Genomic DNA, 23,410 nt, shown 5'->3' on the forward strand with positions numbered 1-23,410 from the left:
GTCCGATCGGGTAGCCGGTCGTTCGGGTGGTAGTCCGCTCGGATGGTCATCCGATCGGATGACCTTTCAAGTGGATTGTTACTTCCTTTGGGAAGGATGTGTTTGTGTATGATGGCTTGACTTTTGAAGTTTTCGTTGTAGCATTTTGAAAACAGAGAAGTATCTCTACCTTTCAGGTCGGTCGATCGAACGATCGGTCGATCGAGCGGCAACCCGATTGGTTGGACCCTTCAGTGAGAACAAGTTCACAGCAGTTTGTCACTCGATCGAATGGTAGTCCGATCGGGTGGCAACCTGTTTGTATTGAACATGTTGAAAACTGTTTAAGTCTTAAAGTCAGAACATTACATGGTCGAGTGACAATCCGATCAGGTGATAATCCGATCGGACGGTAGTTCGTTCAATGTTCACAACTTCAAAATGTTTGAAATAGAAGATAAGTGTGGGACCCAAGGTGTAGTCCGATCGGGTGGCAACCCGATCGGGTGGTAATCCGTTCGGACAGTAGTCCGATTGGACGACACTCCGACCTGGTCGACCTGATCGTCTTCTTCCTTTGTCATGTGGATAGTTTGTAGTTTTATCGAGATGTTTTGATAACGTGTTAGACAACAGAAACCTCGTCAAGACTTAGCAATCTGATCGGACAGGAATCACCCAAGTCCGACCAGTTAACTGTTCAAGACGGTGTTCCATGTTTAACCCGAAATCGGTAATCTCATGGATAGAATCCAGATCTTGAACCAACACTTCGAGGTCGTGGGTTGTATAGTTCTTCTCGTGGATCTTGAGATGACGAGATGCGTAGGCGATAACCTTCTCTCGTTGCATGAGAACACAACCAAGACCAAGGTTCGAGGTATCGCAATAGACAATGAAGTCGTCGTTTCCGTCGGGTAAAGTGAGGATAGGAGCATTGCAAAGCATGTGCTTGAGGGTTTGGAAAGTAGACTCTTGTTCAGTTCCCCAAACAAAAGGCTTGTCTTTATGCGTGAGAGCGGTAAGCGGCACAGCAATTTTAGAGAACCCTTTGATAAATCGACGATAATAGCCCGCTAGTCCAAGAAAAGAACGGACTTCAGACGGGTTCTTCGATGTAACCCAACTCTTAACTGCTTCAATCTTCGCGGGATCGACATGAATACCTTGACTATTGACAATGTGACCGAGGAATTGAACCTTCCCCAGCCAAAATTCGCACTTGGAGAACTTGGCATAGAGTCGATTCCCTTGGAGTAGCTCGAGAACCAAACGTAGATGTTGCGCGTGTTCGGCTTTCGACTTGGAGTAGATCAGGATATCATCGATGAACATGATGACGAAGCAGTCAAGAAATGATTTACACACCCGATTCATCAGATCCATGAAAAACGCGGGTGCGTTAGTTAAACCAAAAGGCATAACAACGAACTCATAGTGGCCGTATCGAGTGCGAAATGTGGTTTTGGGTATATCCTCCTCTTGAATGCGTAGCTAGTGATAGCCTGAGCGTAGATCGATGAAAGATGTTTAGATCTATGAAAGATCTTCGTTTATTTATGTGGAAATCATTCAGATCTAAGTTGTCCTTGAAGGATTGAAGCCAAAACATGAAGTTCCTAAGAACACCATGATGACATCATCCTAGAACACCTCAAATCTAGTGATTTCACGGTTAAAAGTTAAGATTCAAAAGATAGAAAGGTGTAGAATCAAGTGTTGATCTTGAGTGCGGCTGGTTCGAGCAGAGAGATGTCACTACCAAAAGTAGTAACAAGTGGGGTATTTATAGGGTTTCCCAAAGTGGAAAGGGCTAGTCGTTCGGGTGGCAGCCTGATCGAATGGCTGGTCAATCGAGTGGTAGCTCGATCGAGCAGCTGGTCGATCGGCTGGTCACTTGGTTGATTAGCCACTTGTTTCGAGTGTTCGGTGCGACGAGTTTTGCCGTTTCGATTACGATTACGAGCGTTGCGATGCGATGGAGTTTCCTATTCAAATTACTTTTTATCCTAACTACTATCTCAACATACAATCATCCTTAATTGACTTGCGTTTAGCGTTTGCGATTCGATTGCGATTGAGTTTCGATTGCGTTTCGATTAATCACCACAACATAACATAAATAAACATGCACAAGTAACACATAAGGCACGCACACGTAAAACAATATCCAGAACGCGTAATTCGAGTTGCGAGTGCGATTGCGATAAGCGATAAAGCATGCAATAAATATCGAATAAACATCGATTAAACCTCGATTATTAATAAGTACTCCACATAATACAACTAACATAAAGCATAAAACAGACTATCTACAAGTCAAAGAAGTCAAAACAGGAATTGAGCAAGGAGTGACAGATCGCATTTAGCAATCTTGTCTCGCTTTGACTTCAATCTTAACTTTGACTTTGACTTTCGAAACACGGGGTGTTACACTAATTCTATTCATGTTGGCCCCAACCGTGATACCTAAATAGGAAAGCGAGATGTAATCCGTGTTACACCCAATCACTTTAGCCATATCCTTGATATCACAATTCTCCACACCCAGTCCATAAAGATTAGATTTGTGTAAATTAATTTTTAATCCAGAGACCAAGTAAAAAATTCTCAGACATCTAGCCACATTCGATGCATTACCCCTATCACATTCCCCTAAAACGAGAGCGCCATCAGCATAAAAAAGATGGGATATGACCGGACCATTATTTGGAATTTGAATACCTTTGAAAATCCCTTCCTGCCCTACTTTGCAAAAAATGCTAGACAGAGCTTCCATAATTAAAAGGAATAAAAACAATGATAATGGGTCCCCCTGTCTGATCCCTTTAGAACAACTGAATTCGAAAGTAGGAGACCCGTTTACTAAGACCGCCGATCTTGCCGAGCATAAAACCCCTGCCTTTACTACTGCTTTAAATCAAACTTTGTCAATAGTGATTTGTCTTTTGACTTTTCTACTTTTTTTATTTTTGCATATTTGAGTTTTTGTTTTTACTTTTATCTTTTGACTTTCAATATTGACAATTATAACCGCTAACTTTCAAAAGACTTTGTAATCGAGTTTAATTACAACCGCTTAACTTTCAAAAGACTTTGTAATCGAGTTTTACATGTTTATATTTATGTAAGTGTCGATATAAATTTAGGGATAATTGCATATTTCCCCTTAAAAACTGCTTAATTGCGTATTTACCCAACTTAAAATTAAAATTACATATATCCTCTTTCTTAACTATTAAAATTGCATATATCCCCTTCCTTAACTGATAAAATTGCAGATTTACCCATTTTTATTTATTTCACTAAAAACAAGTTATATAATGACTTTTTTACCCTTGGTTTTACTAAAACTTAAAAAAAATGCATATTTATTCTAGTTTTTGTAGATTTTTACTAGTTTAGCGGTTTATTTCAGTGTTTAAGTTTTAGTAAAAATAGTAAAAATGAATAAATATGTATTTTTTAAATAATTGTGAAAAATCCACAAAGACTAGTAAAAATGAATAAATTTGTATTTTTTTAAGTTTTGGTAAAATTAAGGGTAAAAAAGTCATTATATAACTTGTTTTTAATACAAGAAATCAAAATGGGTAAATTTACAATTATATTAATTAAGGAATGGGATATATATGCAATTTTAACAGTTAAGGAAGGGGATATATGCAATTTTAATTTTAAGTTGGGTAAATACGCAATTAAGCAGTTTTTATGGTGAAATATGCAATTGTCCCATAAATTTAAGGTGATTTACATTTTGACGTAATTTTTCCTCGTAAATGAGACAACATGTTCTTATGCTTATTGTTATGTTCGTTTTCAGTTGGTTTATTGGTTTATCTAAATTTTCTAAATATGTCAGGTCAAATATAATAAGTTTTTATTCATATTTTGATGTACGTTTTCAGTTGATCTACATTTGACGTAAACAATTAGCAAGTTATATGAATATTGCTTTCCTATTGGTTTTTTTGAATTTTTTTTCTGAACTTTATTATTTTTATTTTATACCTTTCTTTATGCTTTATGTTTAATGTTTAGTTTTATGTTCTTTTTTCATTATATTTGTATTTAAGATAGTGTTTACATTTAAAATTACAATTAATTCAAAAGCAGTCCATCATGCTATCAAATTTAAATTTATTTTTATGGTTTTTGGTCGATATGTCAATTTTCTTTTAACTGAAGCAAAATAGATATCGACCCGAACCCCACAACATAGCGCGGTTAATCATACTAGTTAGAAACTAATCTATACTATATAATAAAAGAAACCATTTTTGGGACACTTGTCATCATATTAGGTCATGTTTTATAGATAAGTATTAATTTAGTTTAATCTATTCTAATTAATTATAGATAATCGTCCTACTAAATATTATTTAGTTTAATTTCTTATGGATAGTTATTATTTAGTTTAATATCCTTCTCATTTATAATATTATTTATTTAACTAATATAGTAAATTACGATTTTGGCCTTTGTGGTCATATCACTTTTACTCTTTTAGCTCAAAAAGAATTTTTAACATCTGAGCCCCCAACGTCTTTTTTTTTAATATTTTTGGCCCCTAACGTCTTTTTTCTAACCCTTGTGGCCCCTAACATTTAATGGATGAGGTTAGTGTTAGGGGCCAAAAGGGTTAGAAAAAAGACGTTGAGGGCTCAGATGTTAAAAAAAATTCTTTTTTGGGCTAAAAGGGTAAAAGTGATATAACCATAGGGGCCAAAATCGTAATTTACTCTAACTAATATTATTTATCATTTATACATTTACGGAGTTTTAAATAATGGGTTAAATTTATTGAGACTTCGTTAACAAATTTTGCTACAACAAAATAATCTATTTATATCAATCTAAATTTTTATCTATACTATACTATATAATAAAATATTAATGTGTGACACATGTCGTTCATTGTAGGTATTTATTTTATGATTTTCTCGTCTCACTTGCAAACTTATCTTATATTAATTAAATAAATAAATGAATAATGAGCTAATATTAAATTTTATCCTACTAAATTTCGAACACCATTCTTCTAATTTTCTAATAAAATATTATCCAAAATTGTAAATTCTTAATTTAAAACATTTTAAATAAAACAAATTATTTATCACGAAAACCAAACTTTGTATTAATATATTAAATATTTTTATTTTCACTATACAAAATTACATTTATTAACTTTTTTATTATTTGGTATATAAAATTACATTTATTTAACTCGTGTAATAAATGAGATTTTTTAAAGATGTATTATTTTATTATTTAATAAACAATATTACCTTTATTCAACCCGTGTAATACATGTGATTTTAAATATATAATTTTTTATTTGGTATATAAAATTACATTAATTCAACCCGTACAATATGGTTCTTATATATATATAACTTTTTATTATTTAATATATAAAAATACATTTATTCAACCCATGCAATAAAGAAAGTTTTTAAAGATATAATGTTTTATTATTTAGTATATATATTTACTTACTCAATCCTATCACAATCGTGTTGTCGGCGGGTTAGCCCAACCTTAGTCTAGACGGAGTAAAGTAGCTTGTAAATTCATAACTTTTCAGAAAAGTCCTATCCACTATCTTGTTGTCGGCAGGGTTAAGCCCAACTTATTCGCAAAATTCAACTTATCTTTTTAACAACAGTACTCTTTTAAAAAAAACACAGTTATCTAAAGTCCGAAATACTCAGATAATTAAGATTCTCGGATTAAGATAGCGATTTTTAAAAAACTCAAAAATTTTAGATTTTTCGAAAGTTATTAAATAATAAACAGGGCCGTCTCCGAAAATTTTCAAAAATTTGTAGGCCCTGTACGAATATAAAATACGGGCTCCTAAAATATGAACTTTTTAAAAAGAATATACAAAAAGTTTTAAATATATGAAAATGAATTAAAAATTTGTGGAATCACTCGCATGTTGCGACGAGCTGCTTTTTACGTGGAAACGTAGATAAAAAACATATCACACGCGCATTTGGATAATGAAACATAGAAAGAAAACACGTTGTAAGGGTTAACTCAGAAAATACAGAATAGTTATGTCATAACTTTAAAAATTGCTATTTACGATGATGTAAAACCATAGTAACCTATCTAAATTTATTTAGAAAATACAAAGAGTTGAAAGGAAAAAAAAACAATATAAGACTTTCATTATAAAAAAATGGAACACACAAAACTAATAAAAATGAAGTAAAAATGAAGAAAAAACAAAATAAGAGTTTCATCATAAAAAAAAGTGGAACACACAAACTATAAAAAAATAAGTAAAAATGAGGCTAAGAGGATTACAACCCAAAGTCTACTTGTTAACAAAATGACTTGGCAACCACCAAACCATGGGCCTCATCATGTCAATTTCTAATTCAGTATTTATATATTCTAAGTTTTAGAGCGTACAAAAATAAATTTTCAGACCCTCAGAGGGTTTGGGCCCTGAGCCGTCACCCACCCGGCACCCCTCCGGGCCGGCCCTGATAATAAATCTTATTTAAGATGTTTGGTTTTTTTTTTAGTATTTCTATTGGGTATCACAAATATTTTCTAACAAAAAATCAAATCCGAATCCAAAATTTCAGATTTGAGAATTCAGATTTTAAATCCACTATCTGGAAATTTTGAAAATCCGAAAATCCAGATATTTAAAGTTGAACACCCTTACACACACCGTTGGGTTCAAGTTCAATGACAACCTCAAAAAAGTGGGGACTCGAGAAACCATGTATTTTTAATAGTTTAAATTACACCATATATGCCTTTATCGAGGCTCGAATCCTTGACTTCAAGATGAGCAACAGCTTAACTCCGGAACCATACATTTGACATATTAAAAATATCATAAAACATTCAATACATGTACAAAAATATATATGTTTTTCAAAAAAAAAAAAAAAAATAGAAGCCTTTGCTTATAAATTCATATAGAAGCCTTTTTAATACAAGAAAATTTGATTTTAATAATCTCACCTATAGATGGTTGGTCAATAATAATTGCACTTTTAAAATTAGAATAACAATTTTAAAAGTTGAAACTGCTAGTAACAAATTTTAAAAGTAAGATTATTATTGGACAACCACCTATAAGTGGGACTATTAAGGTGTACGGTGTGGAGTCGGCAAAGGGTTCGACAAATGTGGTTGCCGCGCGGCAAACACCGCCGTCGACCTTTTGCCGACGCGGTTTGGTTACTGAATCGGGCAGACAATGCCGCTCGGGAAAGGAAACAAATTTGAACGTTGGGGCGAGTTATAATGGCTATAATGCCGTTTAAAATTTAAAAAAAAAATATTTTTTCTTTAAAAAATTAAACTATAAATACCAAACCAAACCATAACCATAACCAAATACCTTCAAATTTATACCCCAACCTAACCAAAAAATACCATCAATTCTTCCAAAACATTTACAAAACAAAATGGCGGATGAACTCCCGTTATGGTTCCCACCCATGAGCAGCGACGATTCATCCGGTAGTAGCATTCTTTTCTTTTTTTTCAAAATCTAATCGAAGAAGCTGAACTTCAAGACACGGGCACATCTAACCGAAGGAGATATATTTAACGTCAACGTGAGGAGGGGCATGAGACACTCATGGCGGATTATTTTGTCGAAGACCCGAAGTACAACGAAGATATCTTTCGGCATAGGTTTCGTATGTCGAAACGTTTGTTTCTAAAAATTGTGGCCGGCGTGGAAGAGAACGACCCGTGGTTTGAAGAGGCCCCCGATGCACGAGGTAGGAAAGGCTTTACGCCGTTGCAAAAGGTGACATCGGCTATTAAACTACTCACAATTGGTAACACTCCAGACGAGAACGAGGAGTACTTGCATATGGCTGAAAGAACTTCCCGCGAGTGCCTAAAATATTTTTGCGACACGGTTTGCAAAATATACGCTCGCGAGTTCTTACGTAGACCGACAAGCCACGACATGACACTTTTATACCAAGCTTATGAGGAAAAACATCACCTTCCAGGTATGTTCGGTAGCCTTGATTGCACCCATTTCGTTTGGCGATTTTGTTCAACAGAGTATCGAGGCCAATATATGCGAGGAGATCACCGATACCCGACTGTTATGCTCGAAGCGGTTGCTTCTCAAGACTTAAGGTTTTGGCATGCTTTTGCCGGTCCACCGGGTTCTCAAAACGATATCAATGTGCTACAACAATCTCCATTATTTTTAACGGAACGAAATGGAACCGAGCCAAAATGTCCATTTTACGTTAACAACCATTTATACAAACGTGGTTATTTGCTCGCGGATGGAATCTACCCTTCGTGGTCCGTGTTTGTGAAGTCGATCCCTTACCCTCACGAAGTAGACCAAAAGAAATTCAAGAGGCAACATGAAGGCGGCAAGAAAAGACGTCGAACGGGCTTTTGGTATTTTGAAGGCGAAATGGGGTGTATTGAGTCGACCGATGCGAGCAATATCCGTTAAAAAAATTAGGAGTGTTGTGTACACGTGTATTATTTTACACAACATGATTTTGAATGACGAAGGAAGGGCGATAGCACCGGCGCACATTCGGGATCATCCGGTCGAACCCGCTCTAGACGATACGGTGTTGGGCGAGTTGATGAAGGAAGACACGCATTGGAGACCAAAACACGATCTCATAAATCATCTCGCAAGTCAAGATTTACCCCACCTTTTAGTCGATTCCAACGAAGACTAGTTTAATTTATTTCAAGTTAATGTAATTTTATTGTTTTTTTAATTTAATGTTATTTTAATGTTTTTAATTTAATTTAATGTTATTATTAGTTTATTCTATATTTATTAACTTAAATATTAAATATACTAGTTTACAAAAAAAAAAAATTACCATTTCAGCAAGTGTTTAAACCATTGCTAACACTTTTCAGCAAAGTTTAAACACTTTTGACTGATTGACATGGCGCACTCTGATTGGTTGTTTTTTTAGTTTGCCACTCTAAGGTGTTTAACCACTCCTTACACCCTTAAAGTTCAGTTTTCCATTAATAAAAAAATACTTGAAAACAGTTTAAAAAATGGTAAATGTTTTTTTATAAAAAAATATTTTTTATTCGAATAGCTACTACACATCTTTAATGCAAATGCTTCGAAAAAATAATTTTTTTACATGTTAAATTAATATTTTTATGATATATTTAACATGTTAATTGCATGGTTCCTCACTGAATCTCACAGACACACATATATATAGGGGAGGATTATTTGAGAATAAATTTTAATTGAGAAAAAAAAGAACAATGGTAAAATTGTAAAACATTAAATAGTTTTTTCTCTTATCTCATTCATTATTATACTTGACTAATTAACTAGTCAAAAAAATATCATCTTCCACATTGTTATTATTCTTTTGTCTACACATGTCAAAATTTATCTTACACATTTCAAAATTTATCTTACACATATTGAAATTTATCATACATTTTATCCTACACAATTTGTAATTTATCATACACAACCTGTAATTTATCCTACACACCTCGTAATCTATCTTACACTTTAAATTAAATTTTTTTTGAAAGAAATATATATATTTGAAAATAGTTTACAAATTTAATGTAGTTATTTATGAAAGAGCAAGACTACAAATTAATGATCTATGTAAGTATACTAATATATCCTTACAATAATGTTAAATACAAATATTAAATGAAGCAAATTGTATTATTCTTATTAGAGAAAAATGCCCGACTAGTCCTTGTGGTTTGCTCTTTTTTCACCTTTAGTCCTTATCTTTCTAAAATTACAGCTATAGTCCCCAACTTTTTAATTTTCGTTCCCGGATAGTCCCTAGGCCTAACATCAGTTAGTTTTATCAGTTAAGAGGGTGTGAAATGACAAAAATATCTTACCCCCACCCCACCCCACCTTCTTCACCCATTTACCACCATAAAAAAATGACTGCCCTGCCACCACCATTTACCACCGCCAAATCACCACCACCACCACCACCATCCATATCCACCTCCAAACCACCACTACGACAATCGGCTTACCATAGCACCACCTATTTCATATAATAAAAACAATTTTAATTAAAAACTATTTGTTTGACAAGCTCCACCATCGCCGGTGAACGGTACCATACGCCGGTGAACTACCATACTCACAATCGATAGTATTCGATACCATACGTCACAATCGCCGCCGGAATCAAGACTTAGTACCACTCGCCGTTGAACTATCATACGGTCATAATCGATATACGACTCACCGCCGCCGCTGAACTACCACCCTCCACCATCGGCAACCTCCTCCACCCTGCACCAAACTGTTGGAATCACAAACCTCGGACAACGGCGGCGAACCCACACCCACACCTCCAAGCACCTGCTCCTTTTTCCTGTTTTGATTAAAACCCGTCACCACCACCAATCCTTTCACTAGCTTTTCAGCTTCATCACTGGTAACCCTAGTTAACTAATCAATTCCCACTTCTCTAATTCCACAATAAATGTAGCAATAATAATCATTTGAGAAATGAGTACGGATCCAAAGTTCAAAAAGGGTAACTTTCCTCTGTTTTTCGTTCTCTTTTTTTAAAGGATTTGTTGGGTAATGATGAGTTTGCTTTGAAAATCTTGTGCATAACTTGAGCATAAGAAAAATGAACACCCAACTGTAATTTTGACGAGATTGACGGATCGTACGATTTGAGTGGCGACTTCGCAGCCATCCACGTTACCTTGTCGGATGATATGATTTAAGTGGCGGATCATACGACTTAAGTGACGGGTTAAACGCAGATGTATGATTGAAGATGTCAGAACTTCGCAGACGAAGATCAGAGAAAGGGCTCCTTACCGGAGAAGAAAGCAGGGTGGGGGTGGGCTGGGATTGGATTGGATTTAATAATAAAAGGTTGGTCAATTTACTGTCCTTAAATAATAAAAAAATATATTTGTTTTAATGTTTTAATTGGCATTTATTAGGGTATATTTGTCATTTCACACCCTAACTGTGAAAACTAATTGATGTTAGGCACAGGGACTATTCTTGAACGAAAATTGAAAAGTTGGGGACTATAGCTGTAATTTTAGAAAGTTGAGGACTAAAGGTGAAAAAATGGCAAACCACAGGGACTATCCGGGCATTTAACTCTTCTTATTAGTTGAAATTTCTTATTTTAAATAATCTATTCTCATTTGAACCCTCTACTGCATATATATACTAGCAAAATGTCCGCGTAATACGACGGGAGCGACACATCGCATTGAGATACGCGTTTTTTTGTAGTTTTCTTCTTCATATAATATTTATTTTAGTATCATTGTGATAGATATACATCAAAAGCGAAGTAATCAGGTAATCCATTTCATTGTGTTGTGCATGGTTCGGTCATTTCGGTTATTATCCTCAACCGAAGTCGAAACTATAGTCATCGGTTAGTTATTTTATTAACCAATCGGTTTTCGGTTAATCACTTCAGTTTATTCAGTTAGATTGATGTTTTTTTTGGTTTGATTCGTTTAATTTCAGTTAATAGCAAAAACCAAACTTGGCTAAAACTTTTGCTTCAAAATATATGAAATTGAGGTATAAAACGGGATCAGGAGAAAACACCCTAAAGTGTGAGAACGGATCCTGGCCCAACACGTGACGCGGGATATGATCAGGGCGTGAGGGTTTTTTTTTGTCTTTCAATCTTATTTTATTTCCCAATTTTGCGTAACATGCTGCTTCATTTTTTGCGTCTAAGGTTATTTTGGTGTTAATTATATTCATTAACTAATTGGCGTTTTATTGTTTCTTAGATCTACCACATTGAATTAATTGTTTTGTATCACACAGATAATTTTTTTGGCGTTATAGCATTTCCCTGGTCAATTTTTTTTGGCGTTTTGTGGCGTTATATAATAATTCACTACGAGTCATTAATATTTTCATAAGATTACAAAAAGACCAAATGTTTTTTATGGCGTTTAGTCAATTTTTTGGCATTTAATACATTGACAAGGTGCTTTGCCAGCACCCATTCTCACAGTTTCATACTATTAGCGTTTTGATGTTTATAGATTTTGGCATTTTATATAATAATGTATTTTATTAGTAGAGAATTAGATAACAAACAACGGATAATTATATAACAAAACAATAGAAAATGAAAAAGAAAAAAAATTAAAAATGGTAATCTAAATTCTCATCCAAATCTTCACTGTCATCAGCCTCTTTTCTTGAATTTGTTTTGGCGTTTTGAACCTTTGAATACCTTAGCTAGATGCCAACCTTCCTACATAAACCCCGTCTTTTTTAGACAAAGCTTGTTAGTGGCATCATGTTTTTTGGTGTGATATTCTTGTTTGGTGGCATCTCATTAAAGATCAACTCTTGCTTGAATGTTATTTATAATAATGGAGTCCAAAATAGCATTTTACACTTGTGTTGATCCCTTCATGCCATGCATATATTCATCAAGAACAAAGCTCACATGATGACATATCACTGTCATCAGTCTATTTTTCTTGAATATTTGTCCAAATCATTCAGCAAAAGATTATAGAGATAACCACCTCAGAGAAGAATCCATTCAGTGAAAGCTTTGTCATCTGTGGTTTTTTTAACTAACTTTTTGGCGTTTTAAAGTGAGTGGTTTCTAGAGAACATGACGTTTGTTTTTCTGGGTGTGATCAATTCTGTAGAACCGGTTTTCGACTCCGAAACGATTGCGTAAGACACGTGTGACGTGCGGAATCCGTACACGTGCGCGGACCGAACACGAGAACCGTACTAAATCTGTGATTCGATTGATAGATGTGAAAACGTACAAAATCACGTGAATCACCTTGCTACTTTCTCTCTCTACACTCCAAGCTCCAAAGTAGCAAATACCAAAAGTTTTTAAAGTTAACCCTAAGGGTTCTATTTATAGGCCAAGGTTATAAGGAAAGACTCCTTATTTACAATAATGCCACCTTGCCTTTTCTATCTAATTATTACAATAAAAGCTCTAGTTTTCTTCAGTTTCTGCTACGAACTGGATTGACGCTGGCGATAGACATTACTGCACTAACTGACTCCCCCTTGGATATTGCCGCAGTCAATCTTATAGCGTCTTGTCTTTCTCTCTCTCTTGAGTCTTCTTAAAGCTTTATCATCTTCAACATTTACAGACTCCCTATTTCTTGAAAAGAATCCCCGTGGATCTGTCTTCAGCTTCAGCTCCCCCTTTCGGTAGACTCTTTCTTCAGGCTCCCCCTTTCGTTAGGCTTCCGTGCTTTTGGGATCGACACCTGACTTTCCGGTTACCAGCTCCCCCTTGTGATGAGCTCGTTTTCAGACTCCCCCTTAGACTCGGCTATCGGGATCGTAATCTGGAACTTTCATCTGCAAATCTCAAACATTTACAAGTGAAAATGTTTTGAGCATTTATGATTGAAAAACCTGGCTCTCTCAGCATAAGCTAAAATATTTCGACAGTGAAAGCATTTTCGGTTTTCCAGGAATAATGACCTGGCTCTCAAAAACTTTTAATCAAGATCCTGGCTCTAAAATAAAATAATATGAATATATCCAGGATTATTTGATTCTCTCCCCCTATCAACCATCTTCATAGATTTGGCAGTATTAAAAATCCAACATCGAAAACTGGCTCTTTTCACTAGATTTTAACAAATTAAGCATCCAAATCCCTCATAGTTAATCATCCAAGTCCAACTTAATGACCTTGGAAATATCACAAACTATTTTTTTGAATTTTTTATTTTAAAATTACAAGTTTCAAATTAATGAACTTGTTTTATTTTCAGAAAACACGTTCAGCATACTCAGATTTTGAAACTCAGCTCTCGGACATCGGTTGTCGAAAATAAAACGAAATCAAAATCTTTTTGTATTTTTCTGAAACATAAAGCAGTAGAGAAATATTTACAAACATATTTACAAACAATATTTTTGTTTGAGTTCGTGTCAGAGGATCATATCAGTTTATGACAAATCACTAGCACCGTTGAGCTTTAAACACTTTAAGTTCTAAACGATTCACTTAGATTGTCAGTATACTGATCCACTTAAATTTTCACACAAAGTTCAATTGATTCGAGATATGAGATTAGTATTTTAAGGACTTAACTTATTCGCGTGTCCCACCTCAGAATATACTCCTGTATCAAAATTCCCTAGATTTAGTCTTACAGGTGAGTATACCAATTTGATATCTGTTCTCTGGATTAGTGCGAGACCTTGAGAGCTCAGGTATGAATTTCCGTTCAGTCAAAGAGATGAAGGCTCGTCTTTAGGTGTGTTCCCTTTAGGGAACCTTTTTTTCAACTGCAATTGGTTCATATCTTTCGATATTTTTCAATTTTTATGCAGAGGGTAAGCTTTTAAAGAGCGTAAAGTATTATACGAGGTTTAGGCCATTGCTTCCGCAATATCAGAAGACCAGGTATAATACCCCAGATATCAAACATATAAAGACCTAGTATCTCAGAATCATGCAATCTCTCAAACAAGATTTCGGGGGTTACCGATATATCCGAGAGATGTTCCCCACGAGATAAGTAAGTATTGATATTTAGGTTTATATCTCGAAAACAATCTACTAAGCGTGTAAAAACCTACTGGCATATCATCAGTGAGACCATTTATCACATTTCACTTTCCATTTCTTTAGCGTACTGTGATTGTCTAACCGATGTACTATCATTTCCTCTTTTTACACAAAACTCATTTTTGAATTTTATCATGTTTTTGGCTTTTTCAAATTTTCAAATGTTTTTGTATTTTCTGAAATTTTTACTCCCCCTAAAATTCAAAACATTTAAAGAAAATTTGACAACTTGATACTGATAACTTTGTTTCGCCATCCATTTTCTGCTTCACATGCTCTGTTTTGCAGAAAATATACCCTCATGATTTACAACACATTGATATTCGACAGTTTGAAAACCGTTTTTCAATCTTGTGAAATCAATCATGTTTGTTCGGCCGTGAGTGTCACGGCCCCCGACCCGGTTTGACCCGTTTCAGGAGCCGCGGAACAGAAATCCTGCGGTATTTAATTTAGGCGACAGCGGAAGTCTTTTTAAAACAGGATCTTTAGTAGTAAAACTGCTCATTATATAATTTAGGGATAAAACCCAATAATTTACAATAATGTGATTTCAATGGAAATCTTTATTTTCCAAAACATGTTTCTTTATTTATTTACACTGAGCCACTTTTCTAAGCTGGTAGTGCTTCCTGGCACTTTTCTTTGCTCACAACAGATTACCTGAAACATGTTTGAAAAACGTTTTGTCAGCGGGGAAATACTGAGTGAGTTCATTCAGTTTTTAGGAAATGACTCATAGTTATAAATTACAGCATAAGAGCGATTACAATGGTTCATATCTTATTTTTATCTGGCTTTCTGTCACAATGGTGACAAGTCACAATGGTGACGATGGTCATACCACTATTAGGTTAATGAACTCTAATAGTGACGTTTCTCCCTAGTAGGTCAATGAACCTAACTGGGAGAAATAGTAATGTGCACAATACCCCACTAACCAATAAATCAAAATATCCACGACTTAGTCCCTGTAATTATAACACTTTGAAAATAATTTGGAGTATTGTAAAATAGTTGATAAAAAGAAGAATGACTCACATTGCAGTTTTAACGAGCAGTGTATAAGCCTACTGATTAGCCTTGATTATTTCTAATTTAACAATAATGCACACAAAACAGGATTAGTGATCAATACAGCAGTTACGATAATTCCCCGAGATCAATTTTGACAATGAATGTCCAAGTGCAATACTTCGGCTCATTTATCAAAATGACAAACGATAAAGTATAGTACTTCAACTCGTATATCGAATTATCGACAACGACAAAGTACAATGCTTCGGCTCATTATCGAATTATCGACAACGATAAAGCATAGCCCAATGTGGGCGGCACTTAGACATTCTTTGAATGTATTGATTCCGGAAACTGAATCGTAATAGCGATCGAGTAATTACCCTGTTCTGCGGCAGCGATTCGATAATTGTGTGTGTGTGTTGGACTGTTTTGCTTATAACTCGACCTACGTAACTCCGATTTTCGTCGTTCAAGTGCCAAAATTCAAGTCCCAACCCCTGCTATTTATACTGAAATTTTGACACCGTCGCGTAGCGCGAGGGGGTGCCCCCTTAGGCGTCGCGCTACGCGAGTGACCACCCTATTTTCATAGAGTAGCCCTTCGTGCGTGTAGGCTTGCTGTGTTGTCAGTTTCTTAAAATTCGATTTTTATAATTAGTTATGAAGATAATCGTTGGCTAGGGTTTATCCCCTCCTGAGTTTTAGGGGCCCTGATCCTGATTCTGAAAATTCTGAAAATTTTAGGGTTTGTGCAGAATCACTTGGGTTTCTCAATTAGGGTTTCCTTAATAGCTAATTACCATCCTAATTAGTGGATTTTCGTGACAGTTGTTACATCCTCCCCACCTTAAGAAAATCTCGTCCTCGAGATTCACTGAAATAGATGAGAGTATTTTTACTTCATCTCTGATTCCAGTTCCCAAGTGTACTCTTGTTCTCTTCTGGATTCCCATTGGACTTTCACTAACACTAGTCGTTTGTGTTTTGAAAAACTTAATCTTCCGGTCTTCTATTTGTAAGGGTTTCTCTACGAATTTCAGTTTTTCATTTATCTCTATATCTTGAAGAGGTACTACCAGGGATTCGTCTGTGAGATATTTCTTGTGATTGGATATATGAAACACATCATGTACTCCTGCTAATTCTTCTGGTAGTTGTAATTGATAAGCTACTGGTTCTATGCGTTGGATTACTGGTAATGGTCCTACGTATAAGAGACTTAGCTTCTTCTCTTACCGAATTTATAAATTCCTTTCCAAGGAAATACTTTCAATAGCATTTTGTCTCCAACTCGAACTTCGACGGCTTTTGTTTATTATTTGTATAATTCTTCTACTCGTCTTCAGCCTTTCCTTCGTGATACTAAATATCACAGTCGTAATCACCGAGGATTTCCTTTTTCTCATGTTTAATTCTTGTTGCTCAAATATGTATCTTAAATTCTTATGACCTATATGGATAGTAAGCTTGCTTAGATAATGTTTCCTAATCTTAAGGATAACTTGTGGTTTCTAATTTTTAGGCTTACAAGTGGTAAGGCTTTCTTCGTGCTTTTGCAATTGCCTTGATGCATACACAATTACCTTTTTGTGTCGCATTACCATATATCCAAATTTTAACTTTGAAGCATTACCGTATACTTTAAAATCTTCTGTTCCTTCTGGTAAGGCTAGCTAGAGGCTTCTTTTTGTTTAGGTTCTTATTTAGAATTAACTGTGTTAACTTAGTTAAGGATGTATCTATCTAAAAGAATCCTTAATAAACTGCCTATAGTATCCGGCTAAATTTACAAAATACTTACTTTCCATTTAAAGATTGCGAACTCTTCCATTGCTATCTTAGCAGGATCTAAGTGAATATCTTCATAATTTATCATGTGACCTTACGTGGTTTATTTCCTATAATCATAAATACTTCTCCGGCGGTTACCTGGATTTTCTATAAAGTTCTTATCACAGAGAATTCGAGTAGGGTTGGCTACTAACCAATCTATTTCTGACACAACATTAAACTTGGCTAATTTCATAGGAATTAGGTTAGCGAAGAATTATATGACCTGAGAGTTATAATTTCCTTTTTGCATGTTTTGACTGTAAAGATTTGTCTTAAGTTAAGAGTTTGACAGAATGAAGTATTTATAAAACTTTGGTGTGCATCAGATTCAGTTAATACTTTTTGTGTAAACGTTGTAACCTAGGACGTACCGGCTATTACATCTGGAATAAGCTCTGTTTCCTTAGCAGTCAATTGAAATGCTCTTGCATTTCTTTTTGCTTCTTCTGCAGGTTTGGTTTTAGTGTCAGATGGTTTGTTCAGTTTTGGACAATTTGGCCTAAGATGTCCAGTTTCTCCACAGTTGTAACAAACTGAAAATTTCTTCCTTCTGCAGTCTTCTTCCTGATGCCCCGGAATTTTGCAAAAATTGCAGTATCCTTTGCATCTTCCAAAATGCTTCCTTTTGCAAAAATTGCAAAATGAACTAGTAGAAGATTGCCCATTCCCTCCTTTCTTAAAATCGTTATGGTTATCCGAACGGATTACCTGGGTAATCTTTTGGGCTACTTCCTTCCTTCTATTTTCTTCTCTTGTCCGTACTAGTTCGTCAGTCAGAGTATTGGCTAAATCTACCGCATCATCAATCGTGCGAGGTTTCGCAGCCTTGACGATGTTACGGATTTCAGAAATCAATCCCCAAATATATCGAGAAATAAGTACTGGCTCTGGCGAAGCCAGGGTTGGTACTACTCGAGCATATTCGAAGAATGTCGTAGTATACTTTCGACAATCTACATCAACCATTCGGTGGGTTAAAAACTTGTTTGTCATTTGTTCCTTTTCATATTCGGGACAGAATTTTCTTTCTACCAAGCTCTTAAATTCTTCCCAGTTCATAGCATACGCCATCCTTCTTCCTTTTGATTGTAACACCGTATTCCACCATTCTAGCGCCCCTTCTTTGAAAAGGTTTGACGCGTACATGACCTGATCATCCTGAGCACATTTACTTATGGCAATTACTGCCTCAGTTTTCTCTAACCAACGTAGTGCCGCAGTCGCTCCTTCGTTGCCTGCAAACTCAGATGGTTTACAAGCAAGAAATTCCTTGTAAGTGCAACCAGGCGTTGCAACTTTCAATTTCTTAGGGAGCGGCGCTGGTTGTGGTTCATTGTCATGATTAACATGATCATTGCCTCCGTTTACGCTATTACTGAAGTTATCTTCAGAAATACGTTTGCTAGGAACGAGTTGTTGTGGTTCTATTGGATTTTTAACAGCAGCAACGATGGCTGGAATAGCGTTGGCTATCCCTTGAGCTATCATTGTTGGAATAGTGTTGGCTATCCCTTGAGCAACGATATTTTCTATATCCTGCCTAGTCATGTATTGATCCCCCGGTTGTTGCTCAGAATCATTAACCTCATTAACTGGTTCATTATTAGCGTTTTCCATTTGACAACTAAGTTATAGATAAATAATTAGTATACAAGAAATAATCCAATATCAAACTTAATTGCACATAATCACGTATACGAACAAAATTTTGTAAATTTTCTAAAATTTCATGCTTCTATATACAACCGTTTTATTATTTATCTTACACATACTGATTTTACTATTATTATTACTACATAATAACAGTTTCATAAATCCTCTATTCTTTTTGTCAATGATATTCTAGTAACTTGTGTTCCCTCTTATCGTAGTTCCAGGAGATCTGTCTCCTAATCTCTTGGATCCTATTCCCAGTATCCATTAGTTCTTTACCAAAGCGAAGTTCAGCCTTATTCTTGTTACTTATTGGTGGATTTGGTAAAGGTTCTAGATGGAACTTGAGGAAAAAGCTTATAGGGATGGTTTTGTAACTGTATTTCATTAACTAACCATTCGTTTATTTGCGAGTGGATTGAAGGGTTTGGAATAGATGGTTCTAAGTTCATTGGTAACGGTGTTTCAAGAGAGCGATTAAAAATATTTTCATTAATAGTATTATGGCTTGCCATTATAAAATCTAACTCTTCCTGAGATGGTAACTTTTCAATTTGCCTAAAACTTTCCCCAATTTCTATTTCCTTGGGCTTGGGTTTCTCGAGAGGTAAAGCATCGAATTCTATAGGTTCTTCTACATCTAGTATATACCTATTGAAATCTCTGGAAACTTCTACTCTTACTGGATAGAGATTTAAATTCTGAAGGGCCTCAGACAAGTTACTCATGCTGTTTAGCAAAAATAGACATAGTCAGAATTCATAAAATTTATAGAAAACTTTTTAAATATTAGTTCCTACTGGGTATCACTGAAATTTACATCATACGAGGTTTTATTTCAAAATTTTATGATTTTCTTGATAAGACTTCTAGATTGTAGATAATAAAGGTACTAATACTTGAATCAAATTATTTAAGAATTTGTATGACTTACTACATTGACTAGCATATAAAGATCTGCTCATACTGTACACAATTAGTCAATAAATAAATAAATAATCACAAAATAGCAATTAATGGAAATTAAGTATTTTCTAAATACTTAATTGGCTTAAATCAGTGGCTTGAGAAGTGGCTCTGATACCACCTTATTTTTGTCACGGCCCCCGACCCGGTTTGACCCGTTTCAGGAGCCGCGGAACAGAAATCCTGCGGTATTTAATTTAGGCGACAGCGGAAGTCTTTTTAAAACAGGATCTTTAGTAGTAAAACTGCTCATTATATAATTTAGGGATAAAACCCAATAATTTACAATAATGTGATTTCAATGGAAATCTTTATTTTCCAAAACATGTTTCTTTATTTATTTACACTGAGCCACTTTTCTAAGCTGGTAGTGCTTCCTGGCACTTTTCTTTGCTCACAACAGATTACCTGAAACATGTTTGAAAAAGGTTTTGTCAGCGGGGAAATACTGAGTGAGTTCATTCAGTTTTTAGGAAATGACTCATAGTTATAAATTACAGCATAAGAGCGATTACAATGGTTCATATCTTATTTTTATCTGGCTTTCTGTCACAATGGTGACAAGTCACAATGGTGACGATGGTCATACCACTATTAGGTTAATGAACTCTAATAGTGACGTTTCTCCCTAGTAGGTCAATGAACCTAACTGGGAGAAATAGTAATGTGCACAATACCCCACTAACCAATAAATCAAAATATCCACGACTTAGTCCCTGTAATTATAACACTTTGAAAATAATTTGGAGTATTGTAAAATAGTTGATAAAAAGAAGAATGACTCACATTGCAGTTTTAACGAGCAGTGTATAAGCCTACTGATTAGCCTTGATTATTTCTAATTTAACAATAATGCACACAAAACAGGATTAGTGATCAATACAGCAGTTACGATAATTCCCCGAGATCAATTTTGACAATGAATGTCCAAGTGCAATACTTCGGCTCATTTATCAAAATGACAAACGATAAAGTATAGTACTTCAACTCGTATATCGAATTATCGACAACGACAAAGTACAATGCTTCGGCTCATTATCGAATTATCGACAACGATAAAGCATAGCCCAATGTGGGCGGCACTTAGACATTCTTTGAATGTATTGATTCCGGAAACTGAATCGTAATAGCGATCGAGTAATTACCCTGTTCTGCGGCAGCGATTCGATAATTGTGTGTGTGTGTTGGACTGTTTTGCTTATAACTCGACCTACGTAACTCCGATTTTCGTCGTTCAAGTGCCAAAATTCAAGTCCCAACCCCTGCTATTTATACTGAAATTTTGACACCGTCGCGTAGCGCGAGGGGGTGCCCCCTTAGGCGTCGCGATACGCGAGTGACCACCCTATTTTCATAGAGTAGCCCTTCGTGCGTGTAGGCTTGCTGTGTTGTCAGTTTCTTAAAATTCGATTTTTATAATTAGTTATGAAGATAATCGTTGGCTAGGGTTTATCCCCTCCTGAGTTTTAGGGGCCCTGATCCTGATTCTGAAAATTCTGAAAATTTTAGGGTTTGTGCAGAATCACTTGGGTTTCTCAATTAGGGTTTCCTTAATAGCTAATTACCATCCTAATTAGTGGATTTTCGTGACAGTTGTTACAGTGAGGGTTTCGGCGTACTCACGTAACATATTTTTGTAAATTTTTGAATTTTTTTAACAAAATTTAAAAACAAACATATTTTTGATTTTTCAAGTTTTTGACAAAATAAAAACATATTTTTGGTTTTTTAATTTTTCAATTTTTAGGGTTTTTGAAATATGGTTTATTCATGTACAGAAACAAACAAACTCCCTATTTTAGACGCAGGGTACAACAGCCTCCTCCTCTCGTGCCAGGCTGCTCTTTGCTCCATTTTGATGACATTCAGATTTCTTGAGCACCTACACATTCAACTAAGTCAATCACTTGAACAAGTTAGCCTAGGTCTGTTTGACCTTAGGCATTTCGACACAATAACTTTCATTCAATCTTGGAAAATTATCGTCGTTTTGAACAAACAACTTTTCACCTTAGTCATTAATATTTTCATAAGATTACAAAAAGACCAAATGTTTTTTATGGCGTTTAGTCAATTTTTTTGGCATTTAATACATTGACAAGGTGCTTTGCCAGCACCCATTCTCACAGTTTCATACTATTAGCGTTTTGATGTTTATAGTTTTTGGCATTTTATATAATAATGTATTCTATTTGTAGAGAATTAGATAACAAACAACGGATAATTATATAACAAAACAATAGAAAATGAAAAAGAAAAAAAATTAAAAATGGTAATCTAAATTCTCATCCAGATCTTCACTGTCATCAGCCTCTTCTTCTTGAATTTGTTTTTGCGTTTTGAACCTTTGAATACCTTAGCTAGATGCCAACTTTCCTTCATAAACCCCATCTTTTTTAGACAAAGCTTGTTAGTGGCATCATGTTTTTTGGTGTGATATTCTTGTTTGGTGGCATGTCATTAAAGATCAACTCTTGCTTGAATGCTATTTATAATAATGGAGTCCAAAATAGCATTTTACACTTGTGTTGATCCCTTCATGCCATGCATATATTTATCAAGAACAAAGCTCACATGATGACATATCACTGTCATCAGTCTCTTTTTCTTGAATATTCGTCCAAATCATTCAGCAAAAGATTATAGAGATAACCACCTCAGAGAAGAATCCATTCAGTGAAAGCTTTGTCATCTGTGGTTTTTTTAACTAACTTTTTGTCACGACCCCCGACCCCATCTAGCCGGAATCGGTGCCGTGAGCAGTTCAGTGGTACCGGTGATTATTTTGAAAAACATTGCAGCGGAATTTCATCAGGACCGTGAGTTAGGAAAAATATCAGAGTTTAGAAACACCGGATTTTTATTTAAATGGATGGAATAAATTCCAAGTTTTACAAAGGTAGCTTTTAATAAAAACAATATTTCTTAATTTGATTTAATTAATAAAATAAGCCACTTCTTGAAGTCCTTCAGTGTCGGATCCAATCCTTACTCCAATCTATTGTAATTACCTGAAACGCGTTTTAAAAAGATTTTGTCAGCGGGAAATACTGAGTGAATTATTCTAGTTACTGGAAAATGACACATTTATTATAATTCACAGTGGTAAGATCTTTTACAATGTTTCCTGATATCAACCAACTACCCACAGTACTTTACCACTCGATCCATTGGCCCATACGTCCAATGGTATCTGTGATTATGGTCATATCACCCAATGGCTGCCCCAATGGTGACGATTATCAAGTAATGTGCACAATACCCCACATACCGGCTGTAATTTGGTGATTCACATAAACTTAATCACTGTAAGTTATAATTCTGAAAATAATTTGGAGTATTGTAAATAATCACAAACTGTGATAAAAGAATTTATAAAAAGA

General features: G+C 35.1%; 1 protein-coding gene across 1 annotated transcript; it reads left to right on the forward strand.

Moving 5' to 3' along the window:
* Positions 1-7,597: 7,597 nt before the first annotated feature.
* Positions 7,598-8,449, forward strand: LOC110924186. The gene has a single exon (XM_022168223.1). The coding sequence runs from the start codon at positions 7,598-7,600 to the stop codon at positions 8,447-8,449; it is 852 nt and encodes a 283-aa protein (XP_022023915.1).
* Positions 8,450-23,410: the final 14,961 nt, after the last annotated feature.

The sequence above is a fragment of the Helianthus annuus genome, chromosome 17 (genome assembly GCF_002127325.2).
Source record: "Helianthus annuus cultivar XRQ/B chromosome 17, HanXRQr2.0-SUNRISE, whole genome shotgun sequence".
In the NCBI taxonomy this organism is placed as follows: Eukaryota; Viridiplantae; Streptophyta; class Magnoliopsida; order Asterales; family Asteraceae; genus Helianthus; species Helianthus annuus.

Coding starts and splice junctions, on each gene's coding strand:
- LOC110924186 (XM_022168223.1), top strand. CDS start 7,598: ATGGCGGATTATTTTGTCGAAGACCCGAAGTACAACGAAGATATCTTT.